Genomic DNA, 12548 nt, shown 5'->3' on the forward strand with positions numbered 1-12548 from the left:
AGGCTCTTGGCAGGGGTATCCTGGTCCTGTAAAACCCAAGAGGCTCCACCCTTTGAAACTGAGGAGGATCCATCCTTGCCCCCTGGGCCTGTGGTGGGAGTGGGAGCCCGAAAGGTCTCTGATTCCCTTCTGGGTCGTTCTTCCCTTTTCTTAAAGGATAAAGCCTGCTTCCAACTGAACAGCTCTATGTTCCCATCCCATAGAATCCAAGAAGCCTGAAAACCTTCTTTCATTCCATCTTGTTTTCTCTGTACCCTTTAGTTTAAACTCTTGGTGTCTCTGCTGGTATAATCCCATATCTATTCCTATAATAGTATATTATTAGAAGAATATTTTCTTTTTATTACTTTTTATTACCAGCCTAATATGAATTTACATAGAAAGCATAACAAACTCCTAAAGTGTATATCTCCTCTTCTCAAGGAGGTAAAATCGTGAAAACTGATAAATTTTATACTGGCTTCCTCTATCATTATAAAAGTGACACTCTTCACTTGTATCATGAAATTTAGATCAGAAAGAATTTAAGTTCCCTGTGGAGAAATTCAGCAAGTCTTCACTGTCCTAAACTGAATCTTGATCATGTAACTATTTTGGGGGGAGAATATTGTGAATTACAAATTGTCAAATTAAAATACTTTTTGGTATTTAGGTTACGTTTAATTATTAAATGTAAATGAATTTTGGTATGTGTACTATTGTCTACTGCTGCAGACACTGTGAGAGAAACAGTTGGCAAGATACGGTATCTGACTGAATATAAGGGATGATAAAATTGAATGTGTTTTTACATTTTACCTGGAAAGTAATGGTGAGACAAGAAGTCAGCAGAAAGGGGAGAACTTGCAATTTAAGACTTTTGTAACTTAGGCAATTTATGTAAACTCTCCATGACCTCAACTTTCTCATCTTTTAAATGAGTGCATAACAGAATACACAGTATATCATGTGTGATTGTGGTAATGATAGAATTAATGCATGTAAAACATATAACACAGCACTTGGTACATATTACTCAATAGATGTTAGTTACTTTTATTATGAATGTTACTCAGGAGTAGTTTGGACATGGCAGATTTGAGGTGATATTTATCTCTCTTGTTAAAATTCTTAAGGTAGTATGGTAAGACTTAAATTCAGATAAATGGATCCTTGGACTATATATAAAGTATCGATTCTCACTACTATATTTCAACAGTTGCATTGTTAACCTGGATATAACAAGGGAAGTGTAACTGCTGTGGCAGTAATTCAGACTAGAACAGGGTTTCGGCACTATTGGCAGGTTGGCTGGGAAAATCTTTGTTGTGGGGAGGAGGACTGACCTCTATATTGTACCATATTTACCAGCATCCCACTTGATGTCCACCAAGTGGTGACAACCAAAAATGTCTCCAGCCACTGCCAAATGTCCCTGGAGGGCAAAACTCTCCTGACTGAGAACCAGTGGACTAGAAGGAATCATGTAAGAAGAGTCTTCAAATATATAAAGAAGTATTAGAATACAGAAAAAGGAAATGGCTGATTCAGTGTAACCCAGAGACAGAAGCAGCACTGATTAATAAAAGTTAGAAAGACAGCTTAACAGAAAATTTTCATAGTTTGAGCTAGCTAAAAATAAAATGCACCAACTTATGATCCAGCAGAAGCTACTATGTGTATTTAATTAGGAACCGGATCACTATCAGAGTTGTGCTGGGAATTTCTTTCCTGGGGGGGAGTCTGAACTAAACAATGTCATCGATCTCTTCTAATGATAAGATGCTCTCATTTTGTCAGGTTAAATGACTTATATTTGGAAATGATTCCAAATGATTTCATAGTTGAAGCCATGAGGATAACTGAGCTCTTTTTCTGAGAGCAAGAATAGATAATAGCATGGTCTTGTGAATGAATTTTCAGGAATGTCCATAATTTAAAACAAGGAATCAGGAATGCAGTCTACTTTCACTGACTCCGTAGTGTGTCAAGAAGGATGAAGGAAGCCAAGAAAATAAAGTGTTCAGAAGGGTTTTAAAGGATGGATGGTTGGTATTGTCAATTGAGAAGTAAAAGACAGTTGATAGAGAAAAGACTAGTTTATTTAATTTTTAGAAAGTCATGATGAAGTACCCACTAAAATGTTGCATAGTATATAAACATTAATTATTAATGTTAACATTTTTATTAGTATACAAATTGGATACCAAATTATAAGACGTTAAATAAGACTAGGTTATGAGGAAATTGACATGGAAGTGGCTACAAGGACCACTTGCTCAACAAACTAGAGGAAGCTACAGGGTTAATAAAATAGGGCTATTGTTTTTTACTTTTTAGGTGATGTGGGACTTGAGCACTTCTGAAAATTTAAATTTAGATGAAATAGAATGAGTTTATAAATACTAGAGGGAAAGATAATTATGTAAAAAGCAGTAAGGTACCTCAGTGGTTGATACTGGGGAATATGGAAAACAACTGTTATGACATAGTGTGCAAGCTCAGAGTTCAGAGTTCCCAACAGATGGGAAGGAAAGAGTCTGAGGCTTATGAGGCTCGTTTTGAATTTTGGCTCTACCACTTAAACTCCCTGTGTGACTATAAGCAGTTTACTTTGAACTTTTCTGAGCATTGGATTCTTCTTTTCTAAAATAAGAATAATATATCCTATCTGGAAATGTTCGTATAAAACTAAACCCAGTCATCAGTGTGATGTATCTAGCACAGTATCTGGAATGTGTTCAGCACTCAGTGGGTGAGTGCTAGAATTATCAATGTCATTGCCAGCATCATTGATAGATATTCTAAGATTTCTTTAAGTGAGGCAAGGAGAAAAAATATATTAAGGATTTGACAAGAGTAGAAAGTGTCAACATTTACACTGCTTATGAGTGAATCAATTGATGAGTACAAGGATGATCAGTTAAGGGTGAAGACCAGGTTTTTGGTAGTGGTCAGTGACCAGTGAATTTATAGTGGCACTGTTCTGCTCATTTCTGGGTCTTTTCATAGCATAACCTTTGACCACAGAGCAAAGGAAGGGAAAAGAAACAGTAATGCATGGTTGGGATTGGTTAACCAGATTCACATAAATCTGTTATTTTGAGATTTGTCAGTCTCAAATTACTGCTAAAAAAGTATCCTCTTTTACATAGTCTATCGCATATGGTACCTAATACATATTGACCACATGTATATACATTGTAATTGAATGATTTCTTAATTTAAATGTTAGCATATATAAGGGATTCTCAACTTCTGTAGAACTGACATTTTGGACAGAATAATTCTTTGTCATTGGGGGCAGTCCTGTGCATTGCAGGATGTTTAGCAGCATCCCTGGCTACACTCACTAGACGCAAGTTGCACTTCTCTCCCAGTGTGATAATCAAACATGTATCTAGACATAGTCAAATGTCCCAGTGGTGGGATGGGTGGGAGGGCTAAATCACCTTCAGTTGAGAACTACAGGAATATTCTCAGATATAAGATAGTTGCTAATAAAGGTAAAATGAATAAATGTGTGATATTTAAATTTATAAAATTGCCAGATTTTATGACTCAATAGCAATTCTAAAAAAACTTATTGCTGTATAAAACCAACAGAATTATAAAGTTACATTCCTTCTGACAGAGAAAATCTGAAAGATAGACTATAATATATATTAAAGAATATAAATAATTTTTCTACCTGTGTACTTTGCTTTTACTTGAGAATGTTTTACAAACTTCTAATTTATCTGTTTTGCTTGAATATTTACCAAGGCAAAGTGATTATTTCTATATATTTTTAAATCCTCTACATATTCTTTTATCATTTCATGACACATTGCAAGTGTTTTAAGCAAAAATTATTTGTGTTTTATTTTCTAGTTGTTTTTTATCCTTATTACTGGTGGCCGCTGTGGTGTGGAAGATCAAACAAACATGTTGGGCTTCTCGACGGAGAGAGGTAACAGTGATATTACTTAATCTTTAGTTTAAAGATTCAAGCAGACATATGGATCTGTATTCCTTAATTGACATCCTCCTTTCAAATAGAGATTTTCAAATCAGTTTCATTTATTAAGATTGAGCAAGTCAATCTAGTATTTTTTAAGCTTTAGAGCAAAATTTGCCACTGTCATTTTAAATCAGTATCTGTAGAAGCATTGGTTAGTTGCAGTTTTTTTAATATAGTGTTAGAATTTATAGTGGATACCAATATTAGTTTTGTTGATTAAATAACCTGCAATCTCTTTAATTTAGGTAGTTATACTATAAAAAGATTATTTTTATAACATAATTTAAAAGAATATTCTGAGTAATAAATATTAATTTTTGGTTTGTATCTTGTAGAATTCTTTTTTTTGGTAATCAGATCTTTTTCATGGGTATCTGATAATCCAAGTATGTTTGAATTATACCTCAATTTGATACATTTCTATATCAGAATTAATCATGTGTGTCCCTTATAATCTTAAAATTGATAAAAACAGTAATACTCTTACAGAACAGCAGCGGATGATGTAAATATATTATACAAATATAGTTTCCTAACTTTGTATGTATTAGTTAATTGAAAGGAACAAAGAAATATAATAATATGAGGATCCTAAATGTACAGTAGATTTATTGTTCTATACCTCATATAATGAAAAAGCGTTTCTGTTTTTATTAATATTATTATATTCTATTACTTTTTATTTTTTATATATTTATTTATTTATTTTTGGCTGCATTGGGTCTTTGTTGCTGTGCACGGGCTCTCTCTGGTTGCGACGAATGGGGGCTACTCTTCATTGCGGTGCGTGGGCTTCAGTAGTTGTGATGTGTGGGCTTCAGTAGTTGTGGCTCGTGGGCTCTAGAGTGCAGGCTCAGTAGTTGTGGTGCATGGCCTTAGTTGCTGTGCGACATGTGGGATCTTCCCGGACCAGGGCTTGAAGCCGTGTCCTCTGCATTGGCAGACGGATTCTTAACCACTGTGCCACCAGAGAAGTCCATCTATTGCTATTAATATTATTAGCATTCTATTTGCTGTTGCATTTCCCAGTATATTTTTATACGTTTAATTTTGTGAAACAATGTATAGCAGAGATATAATTACTTACCTTCTTGTTTTCCACATATAAGAAGATTATATTTAAAAACAATCCAGAATATTCCAAATTATAGAATTAGTAAATGACATGAGTTTTTCTTAATTATTCTCCTATTTTCAAACATCCAGTGCCTACCTATAATGTATTTGCGAACTTGACACCACTCCCCTGCAAATAAATTACTTACCCTAATTCTCTCCACCTTTCTGATTTTCTATACATGGGCAGTGCAACATCAGTGAGAATTTACTTGGTATGGTCCTATGATAAAATGTAATCCAATTTAAAAGGAATTTTAAAAATATTAATATATAAATATTTTGCAAAAAGTGGAATTCTGTGTGGAGATAAACAGTCTTCTACACATGCTAGACAATCTATTAAGGTAAAAGTATGGATTCAGGAAGGAAAAAACAAGTGGTGGTCAGGCAGTATGAAAACATTCCATAATGGAGTAGAGCAAGTGACTGTTTATGCCTCTTATCATTAGAAAAGAAGTTAGGCTCAATCAGGGAGCCTGGGTTCTCACTTCATTATGACTAGCAATGTTTAAATATCTGATTTCTAAAGTTTATAAAATGTAACTGTATAAAGATAGAATTGTGAAAACATCTGTGTACAACTCTGCCATTAACTAGGTGGGTAAGCAGTCTAATTGAATTCAGTTTCCTCTAAAGAGAGGCGTCGTACTATATAACTTATTCTCAGTTTGAGGTTCCTAGAGCTCTAGGAATGTTTATATGTAATGACTAAAGTTTAGAAACTATTAAATATTTGAGAAAAATAATGGGAATTGTTCATTTAACTATGAAACTTTCACACTTTTCAAAATGACAAATTGCTTTTGGTTAATATATCACCTCAGTGTAGTATGTAGTTTATTGCATATTATCAGAAGCTCTGGCCAGCTGATATTACTTTAATTTTTAAAATACAAATATGAATTTATTTTTTGATTAGAAGTCAGAATCTAAGTATGTGTTGCACATGTGAGAATGGAGGAAAAATAGGAAGGAAGGAAGAACTAGATTAGGGACCTCTGGGCCAGTTCTAATCTGTGGTTCTAAATGTTACTATGTCCTCTTGATAATCCTCAATTTAATGTCCTTCTTTCCAAGTCTTCCAGGTAATGAATCTTCGTTAAAGAATATAATAATATTTGCATTTAATTTGCTTCCTCTACCAAAATACAAAATCTGTCCTGTTGAGAGGTCATGTCATGTTACAATATCATGTTAAAAAATATTATGGGGAATTTTATCATTTTTAATTTTATTAAATCTTTTAAATACAGATTTCTAAATGTCTTAGAAACCATTCATATGTTGATGCCCAAAGTAAAGTTGATATTATTTTGATGGCTACCAGACATCTATTTAGCTAATAATTTTTATATTATTAAAAGATTGTCATTTTGGTTTTCGAGACCCAATGACTTTTAACTACACAGTTGTAGCTAATATGATAATCCCATTTACAGACTTTATGTAAGTGGGGCAAAAATGTGTTTTTATCTCTCTTTATTCAGCTTTAACTATTAGATTAACACTAATATTCCCCAAAGGAAAATACCTCAATATTTTTTCTTTATATGGAGATGTTACTTTCTCCAAAGCATTAAGACATCAATTATTGTAAACCTCAGAGGACCCCTATGAGTAGTAGAATGACAGTTTATCTTTAACAGTAAATGAAGGTTATTTAAAGGATTCTTCCTTCTTGGTATTTCTGTAATTTTGTTATAGGAATTGTATTACTTGCTTTTCTAAATATAAGGACTGTTTTAAAATGAAAATAATCTTTAGACATTTAAAAAATATATTGTGTTAATTAAACCAGACATATTGCTTTTTTGTTTTTAACTGTTCGAAGGTTTGGGTCTCATAAACACACACATACATTTTTTGTGTTACAATTTTAATATCAGAAGCCCATTAATAATGTTATGCCTTTGAATAATACCCCTTGAATTCAGGGGCTCTTAAAAACACAAAAATGAAACTATAAAGGACCTTAATTTTAATGTTGCCTCTTCATATGGGAGCTCGAAACCCATTTCTGTGATAACCCTATTAAAAATAAGAAAGTTTCGTGTGCATGTGTGTGGAGGGGATGCTGTGCTAATTAATGGAAACAATAAGTGGACATCGATCAATGGAAATATTATAAAATATGAGAAGGATGAGTTTATTTTTATAGCTTATGCTTGTTACAGAGGTCTTGAAAACCTTGAGATTCAAAGGCACCTTGAAGTTTAGATAAATAGAGTCATTACATTACAAAAACGTTTGTTAGAGCCAGGTATATATTAAAAGGAGACTTTTTTTTTTTTTTTTTTTTGCGGTACGCGAGCCTCTCACGGTTGTGGCCTCTCCCGCTGCGGAGCACAGGCTCCAGACGCGCAGGCTCAGCGGCCATGGCTCACGGGCCCTGCCTCTCCGCGGCATGTGGGATCTTCCCAGACCGGGGCATGAACCGGTGTCCCCTGCATCGGCAGGTGGACTCTCAACCACTGTGCCACCAGGGAAGCCCAAAAGGAGACTTTTTAAATAGCATCGTCATACTCAATAATTTTCATGTTTAAACTAAAATATGTGTTTTTAATAGGTATTAAAGGCACAAACCCATTAAAATTTTATAATTACTCCTTGCAATAAAGGTATTTAATCTTATATTTGACTAACATAAGTGGAAATATCATGCATATCTTAATAGTTATAAGAAGTTAATTTTTTCAGTTAACAACATTTATTCCCATATATTTTGGATGGTTTAACTGTAGTATGCCTCCATTAAAATCTAACTGGAAAATCTGTAGAATAATAGATCCCATAAGCAAAGGTAAGGTTATATTAATCAACTTCATATTACTAGTGGGTTTGTGTATTTGAATGATTATATTTCCTGTACCAGGAACTTTTATTTCTTTTATTCTCTTTACAGTTCTTTAAAGAATAAAAAATATATTAATATAGATCGTTACCACATTATTTGCTTATACTCCATAGTATAGTATGCATCTCTAATGCTTAAAAATCAATAAGAACAATATTGTCTGGGATAAGTCAATGTCCAATGAGTAACTGATCTTGTGTTCATGATGCTCTATTTTCCTGCACATTTCACAGTCACGCAGCATAAAACCTAACTTTGAATTTAACATAATCAACCTGAAGTTTGAGTTAAAAATAATAAACTAAACCCCATAAAAAGTAGCTCTGAGTGACAAACTACTTTTCTTAAGGCAAACAGATTAACTCTTTCCTCTGTTTCATGGGCATAAAAAAACAGAAAAGAATTAATATCATTAAGTTATGCTTTACTAAGGAAATGTCATGAGTCAACAATTTATGATACAAATCATCTCTGAGAGTCTAAATTTGTGGTAAATGGGTTCTCATCTAAATATTATTAATGTAACGCATCATTGTTTACAAAGTAAGTTACTGTACCTCTTTAGAAACACACCCAACTTATTTAGAGAGAGGAGAGTGGGCACAGAGTGAAGAGAGTAATGAGAAAATGTTACTTTGGGTGGAAAAATTTAAATTAATTAATTTAGGTACTGTATGAAACTTCTTGTACAAGTTCTTAGTAATTTAAGAATCTGTATTTTATTTTTAATGGTCAAAATTGCAATATCTAGATAAAGCTTTCCATAAAACATGTTCCTTTGTCAAAAAAGCAAGAAGTTTTAAAAATCATTATTAAATAATGAGCTCAAATAAATGTCTATCTTGGCAGTTAATGGCCTTAGTATCAACTTATTTTTCCTTAACATTTTCTGTAATATTATGACACAACTCAATCATTTGATGTACCACTTAGAAAGAAAAAACAGTGCCAATTAACTATGGCTCTCTTGCCACTAAAAATATTTGTTTTATACTATTCAAAGGACTCTTACAGAATTACTTAGATATAGATTTTATTGTATATCAACATATATATACATTGAAAGGAAAGTAAAAGCAAAATAAATTGGGTAAGGTATTACCAAAACTTGTTCATAGTCCAGTTTTTCATAAATCACTTTGACTTAGGAAAAAAACGTTTTGTTTATTTCACGTAGCACCATTGACTAGAGTAATCAAGTTTGTGTCTGTGCAGGCAATGACAGCTATATCATAACTGCCATCTGGCCAGTAGTGATTGTACAATTTCATTGATATAAGACACATCAGGCTTCAGAGATATTAAAATGTGAAAACAAAGTATGTCTTAGAATCTATAAAATATGGTAGGGCCTACTTTATAAGGTTTATAGTACTAAATGAGTTAATATGTTCTAAATACCCCACTGCCTGTTACTTACCAGACTTAAACAAACGTTAGCAGTTATTGTTTGTTGATACGTAAAATAAAGAATGATTAGCGGGCTTCCCTGGTGGCGCAGTTGTTGAGAGTCCGCCTGCCGATGCAGGGAACACGGGTTCGTGCCCCGGTCCGGGAAGATCCCACATGCGGCGGAGCGGCTGCGCCCATGAGCCATGGCCGCTGAGCCTGCGCGTCTGGAGCTTGTGCTCTGCAGCGGGAGAGACCACAACAGTAAGAGGCCCGCGTACCGCAAAAAAAAAAAAAAAAAAAAAAAGAAAAGAATGATTAGCAATATATTATGCATTCATATTAGTAACAGAAACTCCTGTATATCTAGGATTCTTTTCCTCCTCCATATCCATTTTAACACAGTGATTCTCAATCTAGCCGGTCCTTTAGAATCACCTGTAGATCTTAAAAAATATATTTATATATCCCTGAGTGCCACTCCACTACTCGACCCCCATCGGACCTATAAATCAGAATTTCTTTGAGGCTCAGCTTGATGTATCTGTTTTTAAGCCCACAATTGATTGTAGTATGCACCATTAGTACTGAAACTCTGCTTTGACTTCTACTCTTAGAGAGATGGAAAACCATTGAAGGGTTTTCCACAGAGGAGTTAAGTGATTTGAGCTAAAAGGATCTGCTTTTAAACTGATAATTCTACTGCTGTGTTAAAACTAGATTACAGATAGACACCTGTAGACACAGGGAGACTAGTAAGTAGGTTATTACCATACCTGGTGAGAGATGATGATGGCTCAGATCAGGAGGTGGCAGTGGATATGGCAAGAAGTGATTGGATTATGAGTACATATTGAAGATAGTAACAGGATTAGATGGATGGGGTGGTGGGAGAAAGAAATAAACCAAGCATAGAGCGTGCAGAAAATGAAGGAAATAATAGAGACTAGAGGAGAAATTAATGCAATAGAGAACCGAAAAACAGCATAGAAGATCAATGAACATAAGTTGGTTCTTTGAAAGATCAACAAAATTGACAAAATAGCTCAACTGACCAAGAATAAAAGAGAGAAGATTCAAATCACTAAAATCGGGAATGAAAGAGGCAATATTATTACTGATCTTCTCGAGATAAAAAGGCTTCTAAGGGTACACTATGAACATCTGTAGGCCAACAAACTGGATAATTTAGGTGAAATGGAAAACTCCTGGAAAGGGATAAACTGTCAAAACTGATTCAAGAAGAAATATAAAATCTGAGTTAGACCGGTAACAAGCAGAAAGATTGCATTAGTAATTTAAAAATTTCACACTAGATGGATCAATGTCCTGTCTGCAACAAGCACATGTAGCACCCAGATCTTGCTTTCTAATACAATTTTCAATTAAAGGAACCAGGGATTTTTGGAGAATTGGCCGATTCTCAGACTGGGACAGGAAATACACAAACTGAGCCTGGAGTTTCTTGTAGTGCCAGAATGAAAGGAATTGTTCAAATACACAAACAAACATACACACACAGAAACAATACAATGATGAGAGTATGTCAGAGGGATACTAGAGCCACCAGAGACAGCTCCCATGATCCAAACAGGAACGATTTGAGCAATAAAATAAAGCAATATTTTATGATAAGCAGGTATATAAAATAAATATCAATGAACCCATACTGATATAAACAAGTTATTGAATAAATAAATAAATGGAGGAGAATTGATGTTCTCCCATGCAGAAGAATTCCAAATAATTTATGTAGGTAGTTTGCCCTTGAGTAGGTGGAGCATAACTGCACACTCCTTAAGTGTGAGATGAACATGGTGACTTCCTTGCAAAGAACACGGTATGGAATGGGGTAAAAAGAGTAAAACTGAGTCACTTTACAGTGGAGAAGTCTGGCAGACACACCCTTAGCCAGGTGATCAAGGTCAACATCAACAGAGATTAGCCATGGTGATAGTATGTATCTTTGATATGATGTGATAAGAATGGGACTTTATCTCTGTGGTCTTCCTCCCCAAAACCCATGACTCTATCTAATCATGAGAAAAACATTAGCTCAGTCCTAGTTGAAGAACAATACCTGAATCTAAAAAAATACTTGATCAGTACTCATCAGAACTGTCAAGCTTTAGGAGACATGACTACTAAATGTAATGTAATATCCTAGAAAGGATCCTGGAACAGAATAAAAAATGGACTTTAGTTAATAATAATGTATCAATATTGGTTCACTAATTGTCACAAGTATACCATACTAATGCAAAATGATACTAATAGGAGAAACTGGATATGGGACATACTGAAACTCTGAAATATCTTTGCAATTTTTCTATAAATCTAAAACTATTACAAAATGAAATTATTTTTAAAACTTTTCACAAAGAAAAGTCTAGGCTCAGATGGCTTAACTGGTGAATCCTACCAAACATTTAAAGAAGAATTAATATCAGTCCTCACAAACTCTTCCAAAAAAATAGAAGAGGAAGGAATGCTTCCCAGCTCTTTCTGTGAGGCCAGTATTATCCTGATACCAAATACAGACTACGACATAAGCACAGACCAATATCCCTTATGAATACACACGAAAAAAATCCTCAACAAAATACTAGCAAACTGAAACCAAAAACACATGAAAGAATTATACACTATGGCCAAGGAGGATTTATCTCATGAATGTAAGACTTGTTCAACATATGAAAATCAGTCAATACAATACACCATATCAATAGAATAAAGGACGCTAATCACATGAGAATCACAATAGATGGTAAAAAAAAAAAAAAGCCAAACCGTTTCATTATAAAACACCCAACAAACTAAGAGCGAAAGCAAGCTTAACCTGGTAAAGGGTGTCTACGAAAAACACATAGCTAGTTAACATCATATTTAAAGAATTCTTCCTTAAGGTCAGGAACAAATCAAGGATGTCCACTCTTAACGTTTCTGTTCAACATTGCACCCAGATGTTCAAGCCAGGGCAATTAGGCAAGGAAATGGGGTAACAGCCGTCCAGATTGGAAAGAAGTAAAACTATCTCTATTAGCAGATGACATGTTTTTCGTATAAAAATCCTCGGGAAACCACCAAAAGATTATTAGAACTAATAAATGATTTCATTAAACTTATAGAATATAAGATCAATATACAAAAATCAGTTATATTTCTATACACAAACAATGAAGAATCTGAAAATAGAATTAAGAA

The 12548-nt window shown here is 34.0% G+C and overlaps 1 protein-coding gene across 1 annotated transcript in view; it reads left to right on the forward strand.

The window, feature by feature from the left end:
* The window catches only part of ATRNL1 (attractin like 1), a 683604-nt gene that overhangs the window by 299827 nt on the left and 371229 nt on the right, over window positions 1–12548 (forward strand). The window contains exon 26 of the mRNA XM_022568674.3: window positions 3853–3931. Coding sequence (XP_022424382.1) covers window positions 3853–3931 — 79 coding nt within the window. The remainder of the gene's footprint in view (window positions 1–3852; window positions 3932–12548) is intronic.

Source organism: Delphinapterus leucas, chromosome 16, assembly GCF_059928025.1.
Source record: "Delphinapterus leucas isolate spDelLeu-1000000601 "Yukka" chromosome 16, BTC_Dleu_Yukka2, whole genome shotgun sequence".
NCBI classification, from domain to species: Eukaryota; Metazoa; Chordata; class Mammalia; order Artiodactyla; family Monodontidae; genus Delphinapterus; species Delphinapterus leucas.